We start from the raw sequence: 22,565 nt of genomic DNA, 5'->3' as shown, positions 1-22,565 counted from the left end.
ATTTCACAAAGTATTTGTCCCAATACGCTTCAAAGGAAAAGGGTTGCACGCAGAAACCCACACACACACAGGCACACACAGACACACACATGCACTCAGACACACACACACACACACACGTGCGTGCGCACACACACATTGTGTTTCTGCAACACAGGTCGCCACACACTTCCTTACCATTGGTGAGACGGTCGAACAGGAAGATGTCAAAGTTCCATGTTCCGACCTTTGACAGCATATGCTGCAAAGCAACAGGAAGTACAGTCAAGACTGTTCCGTCCAATTTGTAATCACGCACAATGTAACAAGCTTTGCATCACATTATGCTAGCAGTAAATACATAATAATGTAGCTACATTGACACTTTACATTTATTTACATTTAGATTTAAACATTTATCACATGCTCTCATCCAGCGTGACCGACAAATAAGTGTATCCAACATGTTAATAAATCCTGAACTCCATAATAACTCACAAATAATCATAATAATTGTTCTGAGTATAGTGCAGTCTTTTGGCTTCAAATGATGGCCTAAATGTGAACTACCGTTTAATTTATTTAAATAGGATTTAACGGGTAACTTTTAGGGTTTCCACAGACCCCTGCAGGTCTTTGAAGGAACTGTCAGGGGGTCCCTGGCCAGACTTGATAGGCAATCACTATAGATAGTTTTGGGCAAATTTTACACAATATAATTTTTTTTTTTTAATATCACCCTTTTTAACTTATAATGAAGGTCTACTGGATGCCTCTGAACCTGCATGGTGGGGGGGGGGGTGTCCCCGGATAAAAAAAAGTTGAAAACCCCTGGAGTCCATCATACTGAGAACTCGGCTCTCGTTCGCAGTAAAACCCGAGGGGAATGGAGGTGGGCGGGGATCGCAAAGGGTGCCGCAGCCAATCGGACGCAGGCGTTAGGGCTGATTGGCGGCCGGCGCTCACCGCGGCCTGGCCCAGGTAGTCCTCGTCCAGCAGGTGCAGGGAGGTGTGGGGGGTGAGGCCCCTCAGCAGTCTGGAAGCGTGGAAGTAGCGCTGGAAGCTTAGCAGCCTCTTCACCTTCTTCTTGGTGCCGATTTCTCCCGGGTGAACAGTGGCTGCACACCGAACACGAGACAAGCACGGGCCCGTGAACACACAGGTAACCAAACGAACATGCAGGTAACTCAAGTACACACAGGTAACCAGTGAACACACAGGTGATCAATGTACACTCTGGTAACCTGTGAACACGAGCCAAGCCATGGTCAGTGCAAGTACTTCTCAAAAGTGAATCCAATCTTAAATTATTTACATTATCCAATTGTGTTTCCCGCAAGGGTCATTCAAATTATATATCAAATAATGGTTTCTTCATTATTTTTTTTAATTTTTAAAGAACTTATGGAAGTGGTATGGGAGAAAAAAGAAAATACAAAAGTAAATTGGAAACTGCAAAACAGTAGCCCTGCGTAGCAATAACCTAATTGACCCCAAATGATCTCCTGTCACTCCCTATACCCTTCGATTGCCTTGGAAACTGTGAATGAAAGCGAGGCTGCACACACAGGTGGGTAATTAAAAGCAGCTGCGTTAATACGCGGGCAATTACATGCGTCAAAGTGCGAAATCTCTGAGTGTAACCTTCCCTGGTAAAATACAACACAGCGGGCTTTTCACAGGAAACGAGTGAACAAAAAAAAGACCACAGCCCACTCTGCCTCGAGTTTAACAGAGGTCTTTCCCCTCCTGCGGGCACCAGGAAAACGCGTAGCCGTTTCACAGAATCGCAAACGCAGCCGAAGACATGGCCGCGCTTATCGGAACGAGCTCAGGCGCCGCTCCCACATACCGCACCGCCAATCCTTAACCTGAGCTGACACCTTTAAACGGCTGCGTAACACAGCTGTTTGACCTTTAATACTACGAGATGATGCATAATCTGTGTCGCAACTTCAAACACCTCCAGCACTGCCTGGCCAATCTCAGGCAGAGTTTTAAAAAAAAACTTTTCTGAACTTCCTTAGCTACAAATAATTCCCGTTTATTTGGTTTATTTTAAATCATTTCCTTAGCGATCACTGTCCTGTATTCAGAATTATACGCCAGTTATGCGTCACTCCAAAGTCCCTCTGACCACAACAGGAAGTGACCTAAAGAACTCAGGATTGATGACGAGAATAGGCCAAAATTCACATAATTAGTAAAAGACACGTACACAATACATAAATACAGCTGTCAAACTGGCCAAACACGTGGCCTCTGGTGCTACCATTGCTCAGGCTTTAAGAGAATTTGTTAATAAAATTATTTTTGCTTTTTTATAAAAACAGAAGGAAACACAGTATCATCATCCCAGATTCCTTGCATGGGAAGATAGGCAGAACTAGAAACTACTGAATACAAGGTTAGCACAGCGATGCATGATGACGAACAGAAATGAACTCACTGTTTAACAGTCGCAGGTCGATGAACGGGTATGACCCCCTACGCTCGGACAATACTGCTGTCTGCCCTCTCAGGCCTCCATCCCCTGAGAGAGGGGGGAGGGGGGGAGAGAAAGGGAGAGAGGGGTGAGGAGGGAAAGGAAGAGAGATGGAGAGAGAGGGAGAGAGAGGGGGGAGGGAGAGAGAGAAAAAAGAGAGGGAGGGAGAGAGATGGAGGGACATCATAATTTGGAAAAGATCATAATGTTATATACAGGCTGCCTACTTTAATGTGGTTATTGGAACTAATGTTGTCCAAAGTGTTCTGGATTTTCATGATTGCCAGATAATCACAGTTACTATAGTGAGCAATCAAGAGCTATCTCACAAAATTTTCTTTGAACAGCACAGAAACTATTAAAAAAGAAAAAAATCTGGGTCATTCAACGTGGTATAATAAAAACAAAACCTTAAACAAAACCTCAAATGACCCCGAGAATGGGATTGCCACAGGCGTTTCCTGTTGTGGTTTCAAAATTAAGGCCCTGGTGTACAGAAGAGTACAGAAGAAGTTACCGTGGGGGCTATCGGTTAACACACCCACGGCGACAAAGAAAGATGCGTGTTGGTAATTTCCGGGGAAAACACGTGTATCCTCGCTAAGGCATATTGCTCCCCCTTCAGTGATGTTGTTTTCACCAAAGGTTCAGCATCAAGTAAATCCATCAGAATGTAACCTCACAACATGTTGTTTATTCATTGACAACCACCACACGTGTCCTTAATTTTTTTAAAAACAAATAAACAGCAATAAATTTAAATCAGACTGTAACGGAGCTCATAAAGGATGTTGCAAGAGCGCCATCTTGAATTCCGACCCCAGATGTCCACAGCGCGTATAAAACTGATGGATATTACGACAGATAAGTAAGAGGGAGTCAGCGAAGGACATGGAAGTGAAAATCCGCCGTGCTGTGAAATATGCCGCGTTTGACAACTCAGACAGGGCAGTTTGTCACCGTTCGTTCAAATATTCTCTGACGCAAATCCTCGTATCGCATCTACTAATCGCCTTTCCTAATGGCAAAGTGACACAAGTGCATTCAGTAGATTTTTTTGTTCACACAGATAAGCAGTAGTAGACACCCCCTCAAAAAAAAACAAAAAAAAAACGCTGATTTGCGATGACAACTTCACATACTGTACTGCTGTGGGATGTTTCCCAATGCCCCCAGCCAACCATGAGCACACGCAAACATTGTTTAGCCCCAATTTGGGAACCATAGCAACTCCGCAGTTTATAACACATGTGGCTTCTATCTGGGTGTTTTATATTCTATGAAAACGGGACTGCACATGGACTCACGCACGCCACCGAGTCGATGGCGCCGTGAAATTGGTTTACTAAAATAGGAGCTGCGCACGACAGCCCATCTGTCCGCACTTGAACGCGGTCCGTGTTTATGTGCGTTTTATTAACATGTAATCTACAGCTTATTAACCCTTTAACCCTTTAAGGTGTACGGTCATAAATGTGTGATTTGAATTTTCTTAACTGATTTTCTTAACTGAATTCAGTTATTTTTTTCTTTACATTCTGATGCTGATGTAACAATCGCTGCTGGTAACTGAAAGCAATGGAGTTCTAGAACCCCGACTTAGAATTTAAAAAATAAATAAAAAACATTCCAAAAAAGCCTGCTCTTTACAGCGTTAAGTGATTACAGTTTGTTTCAGTATTCTCAGTTGTGTTTCCAAATCTCGGCTGGCGGTGTCAAAGTCCGTGCTTCAATGTAGACACGGTGTACGTATGTGTTATTGTTACGCGTAAATAAAAAAAACCGAAACAGAACTATCTGGCACGCAGCAACTCCCCGGTGTTTCGATTCTTGAAGTGTGGCTCATGGAAAGACACGTGTGGTGGCGTCCGACCCGTAGCAGCAGGCGGAGGACACAGAGGGGGTCGTTTGTTTCCGTCTGCCAGCCTTGATGCTGTATCTTTCCCTCATCAGCCTTCCAAATGGTCTTAAACTCTGCCCCACATCAGTAACACAGCGCTCCAAGAGAAGGCAATAAGAGAATTGTGCCATTGTGGCACCATAGTGATATATCCAGTCACTAAAATCTATGTTTTTTTTCATAGATGTTGCGCCTAAAATGGTGCTGGACATGTCCAACTCCCACTGTAACTTGGAATGTCCAAACACAGCCGCGTTCACACACGGACCCCACTGCCGATTCGCGGTTCTCCTCCAAAACGCGTACTGTCGCCAGCTGCTTGTACTCTATCGAGTAGAATGCACACATCAGAGTAGAATGCATTATACCAGAGTAGAATGCACACACATCAGAGTAGAATGCACATACATCCGAGTAGAATGCACACACATCAGAGGGCACATTGTGCGTGTTCCTGTAGACATTCCCCAGATGTGTCCCACTGCCTCCCAGCCTACACCAGGGCTCTATGAAACGGCATCTGTGTGTGCAAACGCTGAATTAATGTCCCTGCCCACCGCTGGTCTGCAGGCCTCACTGTTCATCCAATCAGATGCCATCCAGAGAACGCTTTACACAACAACCAAAGCGGAAAACAGAGTTCTTTAAAAAGTACGGCCCGTTGTTTTTTTTTACTGCTTTGTGAACTTTGTTCTTTTGTTTACTACTTTTCCACTTCACAGACCAGTTTGTGGAATTCATTCTTAGCACCATACCACTAGCATGTGCGGATAATTAACCACACGTGCGCATAATTTAAAAATGCTGGTTCGTGGCTGATTAAGTATAGTACAGACAGAATCTTTTAAAAAGAAAAATTGAGCAGCATCCCAGCACAGCTCACAAACACGTGACCCACACGTGAGGTGTGCTTCTGGCATCTTTTTCTTGCTCCATCCCGTTACTGGGCATACTGTTCATTTTTGAAACCCAGAAGTTCATTTTATCTGGGCTAGAATTTCACTTGCCGAATTAAAGGAAAAAAGGAGGTTTTTGTTCACCGCACCAGACGGATCAGAGTTAAAAACGCACTCCCACCGAAAACCTCAATCCACCGGTGAAAATATTTCATATCGGTTATATGGTAAACAGGAACAGAGGATGGGAACTTATCAGAGATTCGGCCAAAAAACCTTGGAATACATGGCAAATGGCAGACACCAGAACCCTCCCGCGAAAGTGGAGCACACTCAAGGACGCGGCAGGCAAAGCAAGATGGAGAGAGAGAGCGCGAGACGCAGCTTTATCGATCTGCAACTCTGTAGCAGCAGGTTTAGCTTATTACAAGCAGCTGCGCATCGGAGGGAGGGGGGTTGCAAGTTCAAACCCCCGAGCGTGGCATTGCGGTCATTCATTTGCTTGAAAGCTTCCCCAGAAGTGGTTCAACAGTAAAACTGCAGCTGTGTGAATGCCTCCTACAAAAGAATCTTTGAATGCTTTGTGTTCAAAGACACGCCAGAAATATCCACAAAAGTCTATGTTCATGGAGGACTGAGGGGTCTGCATACGCTCCTACTCTGGTCCCTACTGGACTCACATGTACTCTGTCAATGTTGAATGAACACTGGACATTTTACCGTCTAAATACAATTTTTTTTTTCCTGCGTGAAATTAGTACACCTCCAAATTCAAGCACTCAAATTTGGGGTGTGTTATGTTGCTGGATGGGGGAGTTTGCCTCTCCACTTTGAAGTCTTTCTGGTCGACGTTCGCCGTCAGGGAAAGCGCTTCTGACCTACTTACCGCCGTCTCCGCGCGGGTTTCTGTTCAGCGCGGAGGCGGGAAGCGGAGGCGGAGGCGGGCGGCGGCGCGGCAGGCTTTTGGCTTCGCGGGCGGACGCTGGTGCGTGCCGAGCGCCTCGTTCCAAAAAAGGGTCGGAACGCACCCCAACGGAGGGGTGTCCCACACACACGGCTTGCTGCCCTGGGTTTCCAACCCACCCCCTCACTCCCCCCCCCCCAGTTATCCACCCCCACGGCTCCTCAATTCCACATTTTAACAGCAACAGTTGTGAACTCTTTTTTTTTGTTCTTTTTTTTTTTTTGCAAGCAACAAAATGGTAGATGGCATTGGTATGACTGGGCCTTTTGACCTTTTCAGTTTAGCTCTCTTCCTCATCTGTGGTTTACCACATCATCATCATCATCATCAGGCGCAAAAGAACAAGAGCAAGTGACGGTTGACTTTAGCCCGTCACGAACCGACCGCGAACGCTTTTCCGTCGTTCCAGAGCCGAGCTGAAACGGCACCTCAGCCAACCAGATAAAATCTGCTACGTTTACCGGCGGGGTGACACGGTCTGTCCCTGCCCTCCAAAACGGCGGGACTCTTCGTGTGTCTGTCTCTCCAGGCCAGTTCGGCCTGTTTGAGGATTTCGGGGCGCTCCAGAGCGAGGGACCCGGGCGGTGGCACCAGGGGCCCCACGAACGGGGCCCACACCTGACCAGGGGGCCGACTCCTCCCTCGTGGTCGGGTTCCTGCCCGGGTCGGGTCCCCCCATTCTGAGGCTCCTCCTCTCCGCCCAAAAACAAATGAGGGGGTGCAGCCTTCCCCCAAAGTCCCACCGGACACTCGCCCGTCCGTCCCAACTGCCGCCTGTTCGCCTCTCTCTCCTTCCTCCAGAAATTCTGTCGATCGCCGGTTTGCGTCTTGCACCATTTCTCTCTTTCTTTCTCTTCCTCCCACACAATACAGAGAAACTGTTGTCTGATTGAACACACTTCTCCCATCAGAAAGAAAGAGAAAGGGAAATGATAGATGGAGGGGAGGAAGAGGGCAGGATTTGTACGTTTGGGAGAGTCCGGTGGGAGGAGCTCTGGTGCTCTCTCTCTCTCTCGCCCAGTCTCTCCCACTCTCTGCCTCTCTCTCTCCCTCCCCCCCCTCTTCTCTCTCTCTCTCTCTCTCTCTCCAATGTCTCTCTCTCACCACCGCGGGGGCCACACACGGTGAAGCTCATGATCGGTGGGCTTGAGTTGAGTGCGAAACTGCCAGCGTCTGACAGAACCTCCCGGCTCACTGGCTCACGAATCCAAACTGACCTACATTCAGCTTCCCCTCAAAAAGGACCCCCACCCCCGGAATATTTCTATTGGGGTTTTTCCAATGTTTATCCGGCTATCCATTAGCACAGCTGGATGTCTTCCCGAAGCGGTTCAGGGGGTGTACTTCACCAAGGAGGATTAGCTGAATTAGCTGGATAACTGCTTCGAGTAAAACCCAAAAAACCAGCTCTTTTTATACTTCAGTCCATGTTCCAGATTTGGGAGTGTTCCGGGTTTTACAAGGGTGCAGTTTATCCGGCTAACTCCGAAATCCTGCTCCGTGAAACAGGGCCCAGGTTAAGCACTGCGCTTAAGGGTACTACGACTGTGCCCCATCTGGAATTTGAACCCGCAATCTTCTGAGTTATCAAGCCAAGCGCCTCAATCATAGGACCACACTGCCACACTATTCCTTATTGACCTTGTTTCCACAGGGGAGTGAGTGTGTGGGACTTAGTGGGAGCTGGGAAATGTGCAGTGCATTCTGGGAAGGGAGTACAAAATCGGGGGGGGGGGGTCCAGCTGTCTTCAGCAGTTGCATAAGCAGATGGAGGGGACAGAATGAACATGAAGACAATGAACTGTACCCCTGTTTGCAGAGCGCTTTTTACAGAGACCTGCCTCAAAGACCCTTGACAGATTAACAGAAGCAAAATTGTGCAAAAACCAGGGCTGAACCCCCAAAAAGGAATAAAGGGAGGTTAAAAAAAACTCCCTGGTGGGAAGAACAACACTAAAACAGTGGTAAGAAAAAACTCCCCGATGGGAAAAAATCTAGGTAGGAATTCGGCTATAGAGGGGGAGCCCGTCTTCCACTGGCCGGCCCGATGTAAAGTAGAGGTAGAATGGATGTAACAGAAATGCAACAATGGACTTATCACAGCAAATAATCAAATGGCTTCAGCAGGTTGCAGTTTGGACATTTTCAGAAGAATAAGCACTTTACCAGCACAAAGGAACAAGGAAGCGAGCCTGCTCACCAAAAGAAAAAAAAAGTTTTCACTAATGTGGAAAATTCCTCACAAAAAAAGGATAAACATCTTCATTCAAATTTTTTTTGCTTGATTTTGTAACTGGAGACTCTGAAACGCATACACATACAGTGTACTGCAAGCTTGCAGGGCTTTTAAGGATTCAGAGTGTAAGTGTGTTACGGATCCAAGATAATTTATTGTCAGTGATGACACTGGCCACACCACATGTTTATTAAGGGTCTGGCAGTTAGTCAAAACATCGCAATGCACTCTTTTTTAAATGAGCCTTTCACCCTAATAAATGTAACGCTGGAACTACTTTATCAAATGTAAACCAAGCTGCTCTTGACTGTTTGCCACAGGTGGCCTCGTGGGAAATGTAGTCAGTCTGTCAGGAGCCTCCGGACAGGCCTTCTGTAAACATGTACAGAAATCCGCCATTTCCTGAAGGACGCGTAAGCGAAGCAGTAACGGCGGTATGGACGCGCGCGCAGAACGTCCGCGGCGGTAACGTCTCCGCATCGGCACGCGGTTTTCCCGCAGCGAAGATTTCGCGGATGTGGAAAGTGCGACTCGGCGCCGGGCAGGTCAGGTGACCCCCGAGCTCGCGTGTCCCGTTTCCCAGGCGACGGGTGATCAGCCTTGAACGTCTGCGAGCAGAATTCCGCTGCTTTCGCTCCGTGCCAATTCCCCGGTCTATGCACACACGCACACACACACACACACACACACACACACGCACACACACACACACACACGCTCACACACACACACACACACGCTCACACACACATACACGCACACACACACACACACTCACTCTCACACACACACACACACGCACACACACACGCTCACACACACACACACACACACACTCACTCTCACACACACACACACACACGCTCACACACACACACACACACACTCACTCTCACACACACACGCACACACAGACTCACACACACTCACATGCAGGCATACATGCAAGATAATAATAATAATAATAATAATAATAATAATAATAATAATAAACCTATTTAGAGGCCAGTGCAGGCCCTTGAATAATCCTCCTCTGTGTGTGTAATCTTCTAAGAAGCGCGCGATGGAATCCACCCAGATGTACTTTGACACGGCGCCGAATGAAGAGGGTTAATTTAAATGAGGTCAGAGATAATGACTCTATTATGTCTCTCCCCCTTGTGAGAAAGCTTGGGTTCGAACCATGGCCTCCTCCAAAAAAAAAAAAAAAAAAAAAAACGAGATGGTTTTCACCTCTGACAACCATCAAAGCAGGCAGCTAAAACAATTAGCACAGTTCTCCATCCTCCTTAAGAACCAACGCAAAGGACACAACCACTCCATCGCCAACATCACCCTGCTGATACTGCAGCCGCACTAGGCTGGGTTGTCAACCCTTCAGGGTGAAAGATCACGAATATGGGATTACAATGTTCTTAACTGAACATTCTAATGCTGATGTAACAGTCGGTTAAATCGACCTGCCTGCAGTTCTGCCATTTGTGGTGGTGCAAATAATTTGGTGGAAAGGCACACTTCTGGCTGAAAGGTTTGCTGGAGTTCAGCGTATCGAACGTGAATAAAAGCGGACACACGTTTGAATTAATAGTAGGATGTAGTAGTAGTTAGTAGCAAGTAGTGAGTGTGAGTTTGTGTGTGTGTGTGTGTGTGTGGTGTGTGTGTGAATCTCTGGGAATATGTGAATTTTTGTGTGTGTATTTAATCAAGGTCAAACAATAACATTGGGCTGACTGGCAACAATGTGTCAGTCCCTTTGATGTGGGTAAAACCTGCCATTATGCCCCAAAGCTGAGTGAGTTTCTCAGATAGCCCAATCGCCACGGCGACTGAAAACGCCAAACTCAGATTAGAAGAGCCTTTTTTTTCTCCTCGCCCCCCCCCACCCCCCCACCCCTACAAAAACGCTTGCCTTGGATTCCCACGTCCTTAACAAATTCCAGCCAGTGGGAGATTGTGACTGTCAAGGTGGCGGCTGGGCTGCCCCCCGCCCCCCCCTGCCAGAAAGCGCAGGAGACAGACACGCGGTTATGAATCAGACCAGTCAAGGTCGCCTGTGAGGATCAAAACCTAGAACGGGGGGGAAGCACCCGGGAGGGCAGCCAGGGTCTATCCTGGCTCCAGTGTCTGTGGCGGCTCCAGCAGCTATGTGACCTTGACCTTGACCGTGACCTTGGCCGTAACCGTGACCGCGCCTTGTCAACACGCTCCATGACCCACGGCCAGGCCGAGGGAATATTAGGGACTACACTGAAATAAAACACATACTTGAGAACAAAATCTATATTGTAGCACTTCACTATTTTTATTTCATTAAACCAGGCTCGTCGATTATGATCGGAATCTTGTTCACAATGAAGGGCCTAGCACCATATATGGGCAGATGGAGGCATTGTTATGGACAGGAAAAACTCAAGAAGTGAGGGGGTGCACTTTTGTTGCCAGTCATTCAAATACAGGCATTAGCCTACTTCGCCCTACAACCTTCTGGTTAGAACCATGTCCACTGTGGCACCCATGTGCTGACTGATGGCATTAGAGCCAAAATGGACTCCAGGGGTCCAAAGGCAACCTGTCGCATTAGAGCCGGAATGAACTCCAGGTGTCCAAAGGGGTTGGTACACCAATGAAACCCATGTCAGCAGAAGGACGCAATGCGATTCCCTCTGCTCTCATCACCCTACGGCAGATGGTCACGGGCCTTTGCCAAGGGGCGAAGGAGAAGAGAGAGAGAGAGAGAGAGTGGGAGGAAGGGAGAGGGAGAGAGGGGGAGAGGGGGAGGGAGAAGGAGAGAGAGAGGGGGAGTGGGGACAGGGAAAGTGAAAGAGCTAGGGAAAGGAAAAGGACGAGAGACAGAAAGATTGAGAGGGAAAGAGACAGAGGACAGAGAGCGGGGAGAGAAGGACGGAGGGAGACCGAGCGACAGAAGGACGGAGAGAAGCAGAGGAGGACAGGGAGATGAAGGGGGGAGCCAGAAAGCGTGACTGGGTGAAGGAAACTGAAGCGGCTTCTATCTGGGCCCACGGGGAGGGTAACAGGTTTTTGGAAAGGCTTCCGAGAGTCCTGTAACTATCCTGCACCTTTCGGTTTGGCTAGCACCCCTCGGTGACCAGACGGTGCTGTGCCCAGTCTGTGATCTCCACACTTAGGGCCCGTCCCGGCTGAGGCTGTGATCTCCACACTTAGGGCCCGTCCCAACCGAGTCTGTGACCTCCACACTTTGGGCCCGTCCCGACCGAGTCTGTGACCTTCACACTTAGGGCCCGTCCCAACTGAGTGTGCCGAGTCTCAGGAACGCAAAATAACAAACTGGGTGCAAATCCCCCAAAATTTGTTTAGATTCCTGTTTCCCACACACATCATGTACATACGCTAATATGTAAATGAGGAACGACAGCCAATAAGAAGGTAAGGCAAAATGAGAATCAAAAGGCACAATACTGAATGACGTATAAAAAAAAATATATAAAAACATTTGTACATACATCATTTTTTCATCACTGAACATATAAGTAATGAATAAGATACACTTTACATTTCATTCATGTGTTTTTACGCATTTCTCAATAATTTTTTATATTTTTTTTATGTTTGCAACTTCTTCTGGTCAAAACGAAAGCAAGAACACAAAAGAGTAGCAGGAAGGGAAAGGTAGTGGATCAGGTCTTACCCAGCATGTGAATGCATATGGCATTCTGATCTGGACTTTCAAATGAGATCGCTCCACACCTCTGCAGGAAAGAGAAAAAAAAAGAACAGAAGGAATTGGTTAAACTTAAAAAAAAAAAATTTTTTTTAAAAACAACCACAGCAACGAACGCATAAAAAATAAATTAAAAGGAAAAATGTTTCTGGAGAGTGAAACTTTTTTTCAAAGTCACGGACACGTCAAAAAACTGCTTTGAGACACCTGAAACCCCCCCTTGGAAATACCGGGGGGCAGCCCAGCCTTCACAAACCTGGAATTACCAGCCAGACAGAAAAACCAAAAGGCAGCGGAGACGACCGAGAGCACTGGAATACAGATCAGCTCCGCGGATGATGCCGTGGGATTCACAAACATCCACCTCCACGCAGGCAGAGATGTATAATTCACCATCCACAGCCGCATCCATAATTGATATCGCCCTGATGGCCGGACTCGGACTAAGGAGGTGGGAGGGGAAGGGTGTCACACTAGATTGGTTGTGATTGGCTGTGAACGTGACAAGTCTACTGTCGAAAACACACGGTTTCCCGCCCGGATGCAGTTAACTACAAAATACAGTGAGAGAGAGAGAGAGAGAAATATTATTCGCAAAATAAAGATACCTGCACCCCCTCCCTTCCTGCGCCCCCCGCCCCCCCATCCAAAACCTGGGCAAGAGAAAAAAGAGAATGTATGATGCTTGGCTTTTGGAAATATTAATAATTTGGGTTTAGAGCTTTAGGTTGCATCTTGGTTGCAGAGAGCCGGGAGTGTGATCTCTTTGAAAAAATGTTTTGTTTTGTTTTGTGGCAGTTTGGTTCGTTTGTTGGAACAGTATTGAGTCTGTTTTTCTTTTTCACTCGAGCACACACACACACACACACACACTTCCATACCATACACACACACACACACACACACACACACTTCCATACCATACACACACACACACACACACTTCCATACCATACACACACAATTACGCGTTCAAAATAAAGTCACGTACAAGTGCAGTGACACATACAGACAAAAAACACACAGGGGTACATAATTGGTTCTTAAACACATGCACACTGAATTTCAATTCGAGCACCTGTAGTCCGACAGAAGCCTAGGTGTTACATCAGCAGCAGAGCACTGTGGGTAAGGTGAAGAGGAGGAACACACTATAAGGATCTGATTGTTGTTGTGATGGCTGGGCTTGAAGGTACAGAAAGCCTGTTGGGATTCCAAATTACTGAAGTATTTGGAAAGGCTGGCTAGCATTAGCAGTGGGGGCTAACAGGAGGGAACGGTTAGCTCACACCACGTCTCACACATCTTGTGCATTTGTTTACTTCTCTTATGTTTTTATTTTTGGGCTGCTAACCCATCGTCATGTATTTGGAAGAGTGGTAACACCCCCACGTTTCCCCAATATGGGGGTGAAAGGCCCCCCCCCCCCCCTCCTCGTTCAGGGGTTCAGCGCCCTGAATTTGAACGACTTCGCTGGCCTATCTTCGCCGCGACCGGAGCAGCAGAATTATGTATCGCGCGGGTCCTTCTGCTCCCTCCGCTGAATTCAGATACTGTATTTATAGCTCGCCTTGAGCTGTCTGTAGGATGCTGTTAATTACCCCAGAGGGGTTTTTTCTTTTCTTTTCTTTTCTCTCCCACCTCTGCCGGGGGCGTACCTGCACGGTTCAGGGCGAGGATAATTAGCCTGAGACCGAGAAGACGAACGTCCTCCAACGCATCGAGGGCGTTTGAAGACTCTCTCTCCCCGGCTGTCGGATAAGGGACGGTGCGGACGAGGCAAGAACTTAGGATGGGGCGGAGCTTACATCCCGTAGGCCGGGAGACTTCCCCGCCCACTTCCTGGTTTCTTCTGCCGCAGACTGTACGTTTGCCTGTCTCTCCTCTGTGGATCCGACGAACGTGCTCGTTCTCATTTTTTTTAGAAAAAACTCTCCAGCCACTCGGGGGCGCTGTAAGTTACTGGCTGCCGTTAAGACGGAAGGGTCGCCCTCAGGCACCTGCCAACTGCAAGAGGTTCCATTCTGAGCACTTCACCTCTACATGGATCTCATAAAAACTCACACTTGTAGACTTGTGATTGGGTCACCTCTACATGAAAACTCATACCTGTAGACTGGTGATTGGGTCACCTCTACATTAAAACTCTCACCTGTAGACAGGTTCTTAGGTCACCTCTACAAGAAAACTCACACCTGTAGACTGGTGATTGGGTCACCTCTACATGGACCCCATGAAGACTCACACATTAAAGGATAACACTGGTAATTCTTTTTTTCTCAGTATCATCAACATATCCTATGAAAATATCAAAAATGTTTCTGTTCAAATAAATAAATATTATCACGCTGAACTTATCTATCTCGGGTTGTGGGCATGTTTGCGCTATTGACTTGATTTATTACGAGGGAAACAGCGGTTCAAGGCTCGAGCGCCAAACGGCAAATGCTGGCGCGTGCGTTTTAAGAGAGCTCGCAAGTGCGTTCTTCTGTTTGTACTCGGTTACGAGTTCTCTGTTCTCTCTCGCGCTCTCTGGGATGCGGGTTGCTCACTGCTCGGTTGTGGCCCGATTCCAACAAAAACAGCTCCTCCGTCAGGCCCCCCACCACCCGTCTCACCCATGCCCAGTATCAAATTACCAGCAAAGCAAGCCAACAGCATTGCAAGCACATATTCATTTTGGAAAGCCTAACTTTGCATTGGATTTGTGTGTGTGTGTGTGTGTGTAAATGTAGTACACTGTCGATAGAGTGCATTTTATACTGACAGAGTAGCTTCAATCCAGTGTGGACTCATCTAAACTCTAAAGTTTAATTACCATTCAAGATTTTACTGCGTATGCATAATGTAAAATGTCCCGCGGCAGAGTGAGACGGGTTGCGGAACTGAATTAGTGAGTGGGAGGTTGCCAGCTTGAATCCCTTGTGTCAGGGAAGGCAGGTTTCATGGAACCAAAAATGGCATGGGCTAATACTGTACAGGATATCAGTGACCCGCTGGTTAATTCAGAATGTTTTGTACTTTCAATGCTGACAGTGCATTGTAGCCCTACCCAATAGGCGGTTCGTGAAATCTCACAGTCCAATCGCGGCTTTGTCTCCTCTCTAAATGGAACCTAAACCTAAAATTCTTCGGTAAACTGTTCAAGCTGAATAATATGTACAAATGCGAGTTACGTAAGTTGCCACGGATACAAACATCCAGTCAGCAAATAAATAACGTCTGATGTTAATGTCTTACGAGCCAGCACGGTAAACACAACATCTTTCTTTCAGCGTTATGCCTGTCTTGTTTAACTGAAGTCATCTGGGCGAAAGCACGTCTAGCCCGATGCTCCGAGAAGTATCAGAAAGAAGAGAGCTCGTACGGATTCAGCCAAAGCACGTTTCCTTCCAAGGACATTTTAGCTACTTTCCTACTGGTCATCGATGACAAAAAATGAAACAACAGAAACTTTTAAATAAAATTAAAATTAATTCATAAAGAGTGTAGAAAGACTATTATCAACCATCCTATACATGTACATATAAAACGTGTCCAATGGAGATGTATTGTTAACCGTTCGTGCGCTCAGGAGAGGAAATGCTCATATGATCATTAAAATAATGAACAACAACGAAAAGTTTCATTTTTTTGGACAGAAGGGAGCTGTTGACATGACGACGTGCTGAATACAGCTAGCGCTGTAGTCGCGTAATTTTTTGAAGAGGTGCGGTAAAAAGACGAAGAGTCCTAAAGCGGGTAAGGTAGGTCTAAGTGAAGAAAAGAGCTGACCAAGCTGACCCCGCAACAGCATTAGCGGCGACGTGAGGCATTTACGCTATGTCAAATTATCGGCTCTTCTGCGCGTTTCCGCTTTCAACGGTCACCACAGTCTCTGAAGTTTGCTCGGTCACAGAAAAAAAGAACTCCCCGTTATCGGCCAGTGTTGTCTGGGCCAACGGGACGGTTTTGACTGCGAGGGGGGTGACATCAGCAGTGTCCTTGCCCCTTTTTTTGTCAGTTGGAGAGGAGGGGGGAGTCTGAACCGATTGAAAGCACTTCCCACGAGATTCAAGAGTCTGATTCTGGCCTGGCGCTGGACAGTTCAACAACATGGGGGGTAAACAAAACAAAAATAGCGGACTTCTGAAAGGCTTTATCAAAACAGTCAATGGAAACTACTGCACGGTTAAAATGACAGTTGCTGCAGCTTTCTGTCTCTGTGGCTTTGAAAACTGACCTTCCCTTAAGATGACAATAAAAGTTACCATTTTAAGAAGGGTTTCATTACATTTGACAGACAGCATAATTTAAGCAGCTTCGTAACGTTTGATCACATCTGTCCACCACAGAGGAGGCTACAAAGGATGACAAGAATAGCCGATTGATTCATGATAAACCCTTGTACACGAGGTGCGTGCTGAATCTTAGTCCCGAACCTTACTACATTGAGCTAAATGGTGAATGAAGTGTTTTTGTGTGAAAATGTAAAATAATCACGTTAGGAGTGCAAAGCGCAACAAGCGGACACAAAGTTAATTTCACTCGTTAAGTCTGACGCATTCGGGTTCTATTTTTAACAGCGCTTCTCAAAAAAAAAAAAAAAAAGGCAGCTACACAGCGTTTCCACGGTGTTTTAAGTCCACAGTGTTAAATCAACTGTAACAAGGCTTATATTCATCCAATGGGGACTAAACACACTCTTGTCACAGTTGATTTAGAGCTGGACGTTTTGGCCGTGTCGACTGTCCTGGACTGCAGCTGTGTACGGTGTAGGCCGCTCTGTCTCTCTTCACCAATCTAAACCCAACCCCTCGGCTGCCCAGCACGACATGGAACAAGTATTATTTTAATGATGGGGAGGCCTTACAAATAAACTTAATAAAACATACCATTCTATCATACTAAGGCTTTTGTACGCCATGTCTGTTTCTTTTTTATTCGTCTTTTTTAACCAATCAGTTTCTTTTTAAATGTTCAATTTTTTTAGAAAACAAACCATTCCAAAAGTTTTTATGGTGAAAAAAGTGACAGCCTGTCCCAGAATGTTGCAGGAAGGCAGGACTTCGATTGGAAGGGTGTTTCTTGCCACATGTATGTCTGGTGCGTCCCTCCATTATTATTACCCGCTAGGCTCCAGCACTTCGTGGGAAGTGCTGGAGCCTATCCCAGCATGCACTGGGCGAGAAGCAGGAATACACCCAGGGACAGGTCGCCAGTCAATCGCAGAGTACACAGTGTCTTTGTTACTGTGGGAGCACACGGACATGGGTAGAACATGCAAACTCCACACAGAAAGGCTCGGGCCGGGATTCGAACCCGGGACCTCTTTGACGTGAGCCACACACCTGATTCGGCTAATTAGCGGATTAACGAGATACAGTACCTAGCTGTTGAGTGAGGTGTGCTTTGTTAGGGCTGGAATGAAAACCTGCAAGACGGTAGCTCTCCAGGAACAGGGTTGGTTACCACTGGTCTAGACCAACATGTCAGACGCACTCTCAGTTCGCGTTCTTGCTACACGTACGATGGGGAAGGTAAATGACCGCACGGAGTCTTTCTTTACCTCAGAAAGCAGCAGAAGCCAGAGATTTAACAGGAACCAGAGAAACCGTTCAGTGAAAGGACCGAAGCGCACTTCGCTGGGTGAAAGATGCATTAGATTTGCAAAGATTTGTAGGCGAATGTGATGCAGAACACCATTGCTCTTTAAGATCAAATCTGTTTCTGCCCGAAAGTGACCTTTCACGTGACCTTTCCCCCCTTGATGTATGCTTTTCTGATCTTCCTCGGCCTCGTTTACATTAAACAGGATGTTAATTTTTTTTTTTTTGTATGGAGAAGCCCATGCATGGCTATGTGTTTAGGCTATTCTCGTAAACAGTTGTCCTTAACATTTGACGTTCAGAAAGATGCAAGTGTTGCTTTTTTGCCTTCACACGCTCATTTTGGCAATAGATTTTAGTGACTAATGAAACAGCCAAACTGTGAAGAAGAAGAAGAAGAAAAAAAAAAGATTCTTGCTTTTAATTATTTGTCAAAATTAAGGACAAATGTTGCTTGAATCCAAGCCAAAGTTACGGGACAAATGTTGACTAAATACACATGGTTTTTCCTACCCACACACATGCAAAAATGGGCAAAACAGAAGAAAACAAAAATGAAAGTCCCACTTCTGTTTTAGTGACTCTACTTGGTGTTGATGGTGAAACTCTAGGAGTTGACCTACAATGTCCTACTCACGCTCATCAAAACGAATCCCTAAACACATTTACAAGGGTCTTCACTGTATTCCCACACAATACTTCCAATGTTCAGTGTTTTTCTATCAGAATTCTGACATTCGGCCAAGAATTACATTACCATCATATTTAACATCTGCACACGGCCCTGACAGCGAGCAAAACAACAGAAACGCTAGCACACACAACTGGGCCTGCATGCATCTCAGTACCCTGACTTACAATAACAGCTGAAGGTACATTTGGAGGAGGTACATTTTTGTTCTTTAGGGAACAAGCCTCCCGATAGGTCCCATGAAACTACAATAATGTTCTATTTTGGTACTAATAAGTACCTTTTACAAGCAAAAAAAAGGTACAAATGAATTAAGTACTGCTGGCTACGCATTCAATTTTATTTTTATTGATTTATTTTTTAAAATATTTATTTTGCTTTTTCATAGCTTTTCTGAGACTGAAGTCCTGCAAGAAAGAGACGGTGCTTCCTACAGCTGGATATGATCTTTGCGTTTTGCACTTGGAAACCAATGAATGGTATGCATGTACTCCACTCTCCCATTGACCCTAGGCCAGTGACAGTCCAGTGCGAGTCTCACTCAGGGGTCAGGGGTCAGGGAACAGAATTGTTGGTTTTGAATCTGAACAACAGTCGGGGCTATGACCACTGAGAAAGTACTGGTTGTTGTTTTTAGCACCAGCACTGTACACATCTCTCTCTCTCTCTCTCTCTCTCTATACAACAGGCACTACAATCTCTTCAACATTTTCTTTTCAAGGTACATATCACTTCCAAGTTTATGTGCACAGTTCTGCATGCTATTTTCATAAATTTCCATTCTACTTTAGTCAAGGTACACGCAAAGTCCCAGTTTAATGATGGCCTCGCGCCACAAAACGAAAACGTACAATGGCTTTTATTTATTTGTATGTGAACAGCACTGAACCGTTTTTAAAAGTTGACTTCTGTTTCACCCGTCAGTTTGCCAGGCAAAACTACACCACAGCCAGGCAGTAGTGTGCCACAGCCCCCTAAGGAGCTGCTGTTTCAAACAGAAAGTTTGGGTGTTCACTTCCTTGGTGGGGCGTTTATTTGCATCCTTAACCCACAGGATATTCAAGTGTAAACGGCCAGCTGACTAAATGCATTTTCTCTTTGAATAAATCCATTTTAATTGCCCTTGACGCGGACATCTGCAAAGTACATTAATATTAATGATATACACGGGTCTTCCCATAGGTAACGAGTGTTTCCTTATTCCATAGGTTTGAATTTCATGTTATAGTACCTCATACATGTTCAATAAGCGTATATCGTAAGCTTAGCTTGTCCCTTAAAGTCCACGATTTAAACATTGCTGTCCAGAAAGACCGTTATTTATTGTTAATGGATTTTTAAGTAACCTAACTGGCAACAGAAAACATGGATCTTCTATAAATGTATTGACAATGTCCTCCAAAAACTGTAATTGTTTACAATGTCGTTATATTTCTTTCTTTCTTTTTTTTTTGCTATAACAGTCACTAGAGGTTACACAACATGTTATAATAATCACGAATGATAAAGTCTCAAGGAGAAACACTCGGAATACCTTAATTTGACGGCGCGAGGACCCACTTAGGCTCGACAGAATTTGCAACTTAGCAGTGTTTCTTAAACCTTGATTTAATAGCCAACAAATGGTACAAGCGCACGGAATTTTTTTTAAAGTAATCCGCTTCTTGGTATGCCAGACGCGTGCAATTCGAAGCAACACGCAGGTGTTCCACAGCACACTGATGTTTTTTCGACAGCCTACAGTGGTCTTATCTGCAAAATATTTTGACTGACTAGTTTTGACATGATTGATACGACAAGAATATTGGCTGATGTAGACATATGTATGACACAGAAGGTATAAATATAGTGTATTAAATGTATTTTTCTGTAACATGATGACATTAGGCTACATTGTACAAATGGCAGTTACATGGCATAACAAAACATTATGAGACAAAATCCCCGCTTAAAAACATATAAAAAGCTATACCGCGTTCCCCTTTAAAGCAAATACATGCATATCACTGCAGTCTTGTGCGTAAACAGAAATGGTCCGTTTCCAGTAGCCTATCATCAATATGTGAATTAACTTATTAATTAAAATAAATTGGCAGAATTAGAAAAGTGAATACATACCTCAACCATTAAACAAGACATTTAACCATAGTGGCAGATCTAGGATCGGGGTATACTGTGAAATCTTGTACGGGTGCTGCTCGCTCATGAAGACACACGGTGCAGAATCCAACAAGCGCATGCAGGACGAGTGGAATTTAAAAAGCAGAGGCGATCTCTGACACCCTATGCGCAGGATACTTCGTGTGGTAGGCTATTAGTGTTGAGTGACCGGGCTATGTAACGGACCACTCCGATTGAGTCTCTGATATAGCGTTCGGCTGGCGGCGGGGAAGCTGCAGAGGGAGGTGCCGTCAGAAGCGCGAGGCAGGGCTTGGGGATGACAGGCCAATGGGCTTCAGTGATGCCTGGTTGCCGCAGAGCGAAGCTTCGGCGCACTTTTCTCTTTTTTTCACCCCGACAAAAACTCAAAGTTTTGACCTCGGATTGGCTGTTGGACGTCACGTGGTTTACCCACTCCAATCAGCGCTAAACGGTGTGAGTGTTCGTTGAATAAAGACGCCTCATGCGCATCGTTATTTCATGACGTCAAAGGACTTAGATTTTCCCATGAATGTGCTATTATTTGAAAACGGCTACCATTATGACAAGCATTTGCCGTTGGTTCATAGGACTTCCCCCTAGCATTACTAGACATTCCTCCACTATTATGGACATTGGGAAACAGTCCACAAGGAGGATGATGATGATGGTTACTACTGTTTCCACTACTACTTACCACTATTATCAATGGGTTTCATTATTGTTGTCATAGTTACTATTTTGATAATGATTGTAATGACAATAAAAAAACATTGAAATTAGGTACATTTAAAATGTACATGTCCAATTAAAATCATGTAGCCTATATATTGCATATTAAAATCTTGAATATATTGTGTGTTCCACATCCGTAGAATAATATTTTGTCTCTGCATTCTGTTCTTGACGTCAAAACATCTCTATTAGATACAAGTATTACCTTCAGAACTGCTTTAAAAAAAAACGATTAATAACCTGTTTTAGGCTCCACATTTCATTGGTTTTGTTTGTTAAATACTCTCCAACAATACAAACTGGCTAGCCTGTCTGTCTGATTAATTTTTTTTGCAGTGGACAAGATAAGAACAGCTGGCCCTGTGTTGTTTACGCTCGATGGCTTTATGGCCCATTGCACATTGATTTGCAAAAATATTCTTTCCTTCCCCTGTTTGGCTCTGGTCAAGCGGGGTCACAACCCCGTTCCCCGTGCGCTCGGAATAAATATAGACTTCCAGCAAATGAGCAGCGAACGCACGGACCTCTGTGCTGTCCCTTTGTTCCCACCCATTGCTTCCTGCTGTCCCTATATTTACATTCACCTTTTTTAGATCGCTTCGATGACAGTTGTTTCCATTTTCACGTACGGTCGGATATTTACCAAGGCAAAGCGTCGCCCTCAAGGGGGCACAAAGGCAGTGCCCCGACTGGGAATCGAACTGGCAACCTCCGAGTTTCGAGCCCAGTTCCCTGCCCGTTGCTCCAAAACTAACCGTGCACAGCCAGTCTACTGACACCCTCTGTGTCTCTACTGAGAACATTATTCATATTCTTTGTGTGGGCAGTTGGTTTAAGATGAATGAATGAAAAAAGTACTTAGATGCTTTTGGTGACAAAATACCCGAAAGAAGACAAGTGGGCAGGTTTTTTTTTTTTTTTTTTGTTACTTTTTTGTTAAAACCAATGAAGATTTTACTGTGCATGCTTGAAGGGAATTGATATAAGAGTCTGCCATTACAACAGGAAATTTTAAGATGAAAAAAAAAACTTCACACGTGCATGTGTGTGTGTGTGTGTGTGTGTGTGTGTGTGTGTGTGTGTGTGTGTTATGACCGGGAAAGCTGAGTTGTTCCCGGTATAAATGATCATAATCACTTGCATGTCGTGTGGGGCAGGTTGTGGTCTGGTTGAGCTGAAAGGAAGGAAGATAAAGCAAGCGACACACAAGTTGTTTCCATTAAGTTTCTGCTGGAATCAGTTCATAATAATA

The 22,565-nt window shown here is 45.4% G+C and overlaps 1 protein-coding gene across 1 annotated transcript in view; it reads right to left on the bottom strand.

Annotated features, from left to right (window-relative positions):
• LOC135257653 (3',5'-cyclic-AMP phosphodiesterase 7B-like) overlaps positions 1-20,886 on the bottom strand; it is a 30,005-nt gene extending 9,119 nt beyond the window's left edge. Inside the window, exons 1-5 of the mRNA XM_064340618.1 lie at positions 20,558-20,886; positions 12,128-12,188; positions 2,429-2,512; positions 946-1,097; positions 178-241 (exon numbers count right to left, since the gene is read on the bottom strand). Coding sequence (XP_064196688.1) covers positions 178-241; positions 946-1,097; positions 2,429-2,512; positions 12,128-12,188; positions 20,558-20,578 — 382 coding nt within the window. The 5' untranslated portion in view covers positions 20,579-20,886. The remainder of the gene's footprint in view (positions 1-177; positions 242-945; positions 1,098-2,428; positions 2,513-12,127; positions 12,189-20,557) is intronic.
• Between the last annotated feature and the right edge of the window lie 1,679 nt (positions 20,887-22,565).

Source organism: Anguilla rostrata, chromosome 6 (assembly GCF_018555375.3).
Source record: "Anguilla rostrata isolate EN2019 chromosome 6, ASM1855537v3, whole genome shotgun sequence".
Taxonomy (NCBI): Eukaryota; Metazoa; Chordata; class Actinopteri; order Anguilliformes; family Anguillidae; genus Anguilla; species Anguilla rostrata.
Note: the sequence above shows the minus strand (reverse complement) of the source record. Positions and strands in the feature narration are given on the sequence as shown.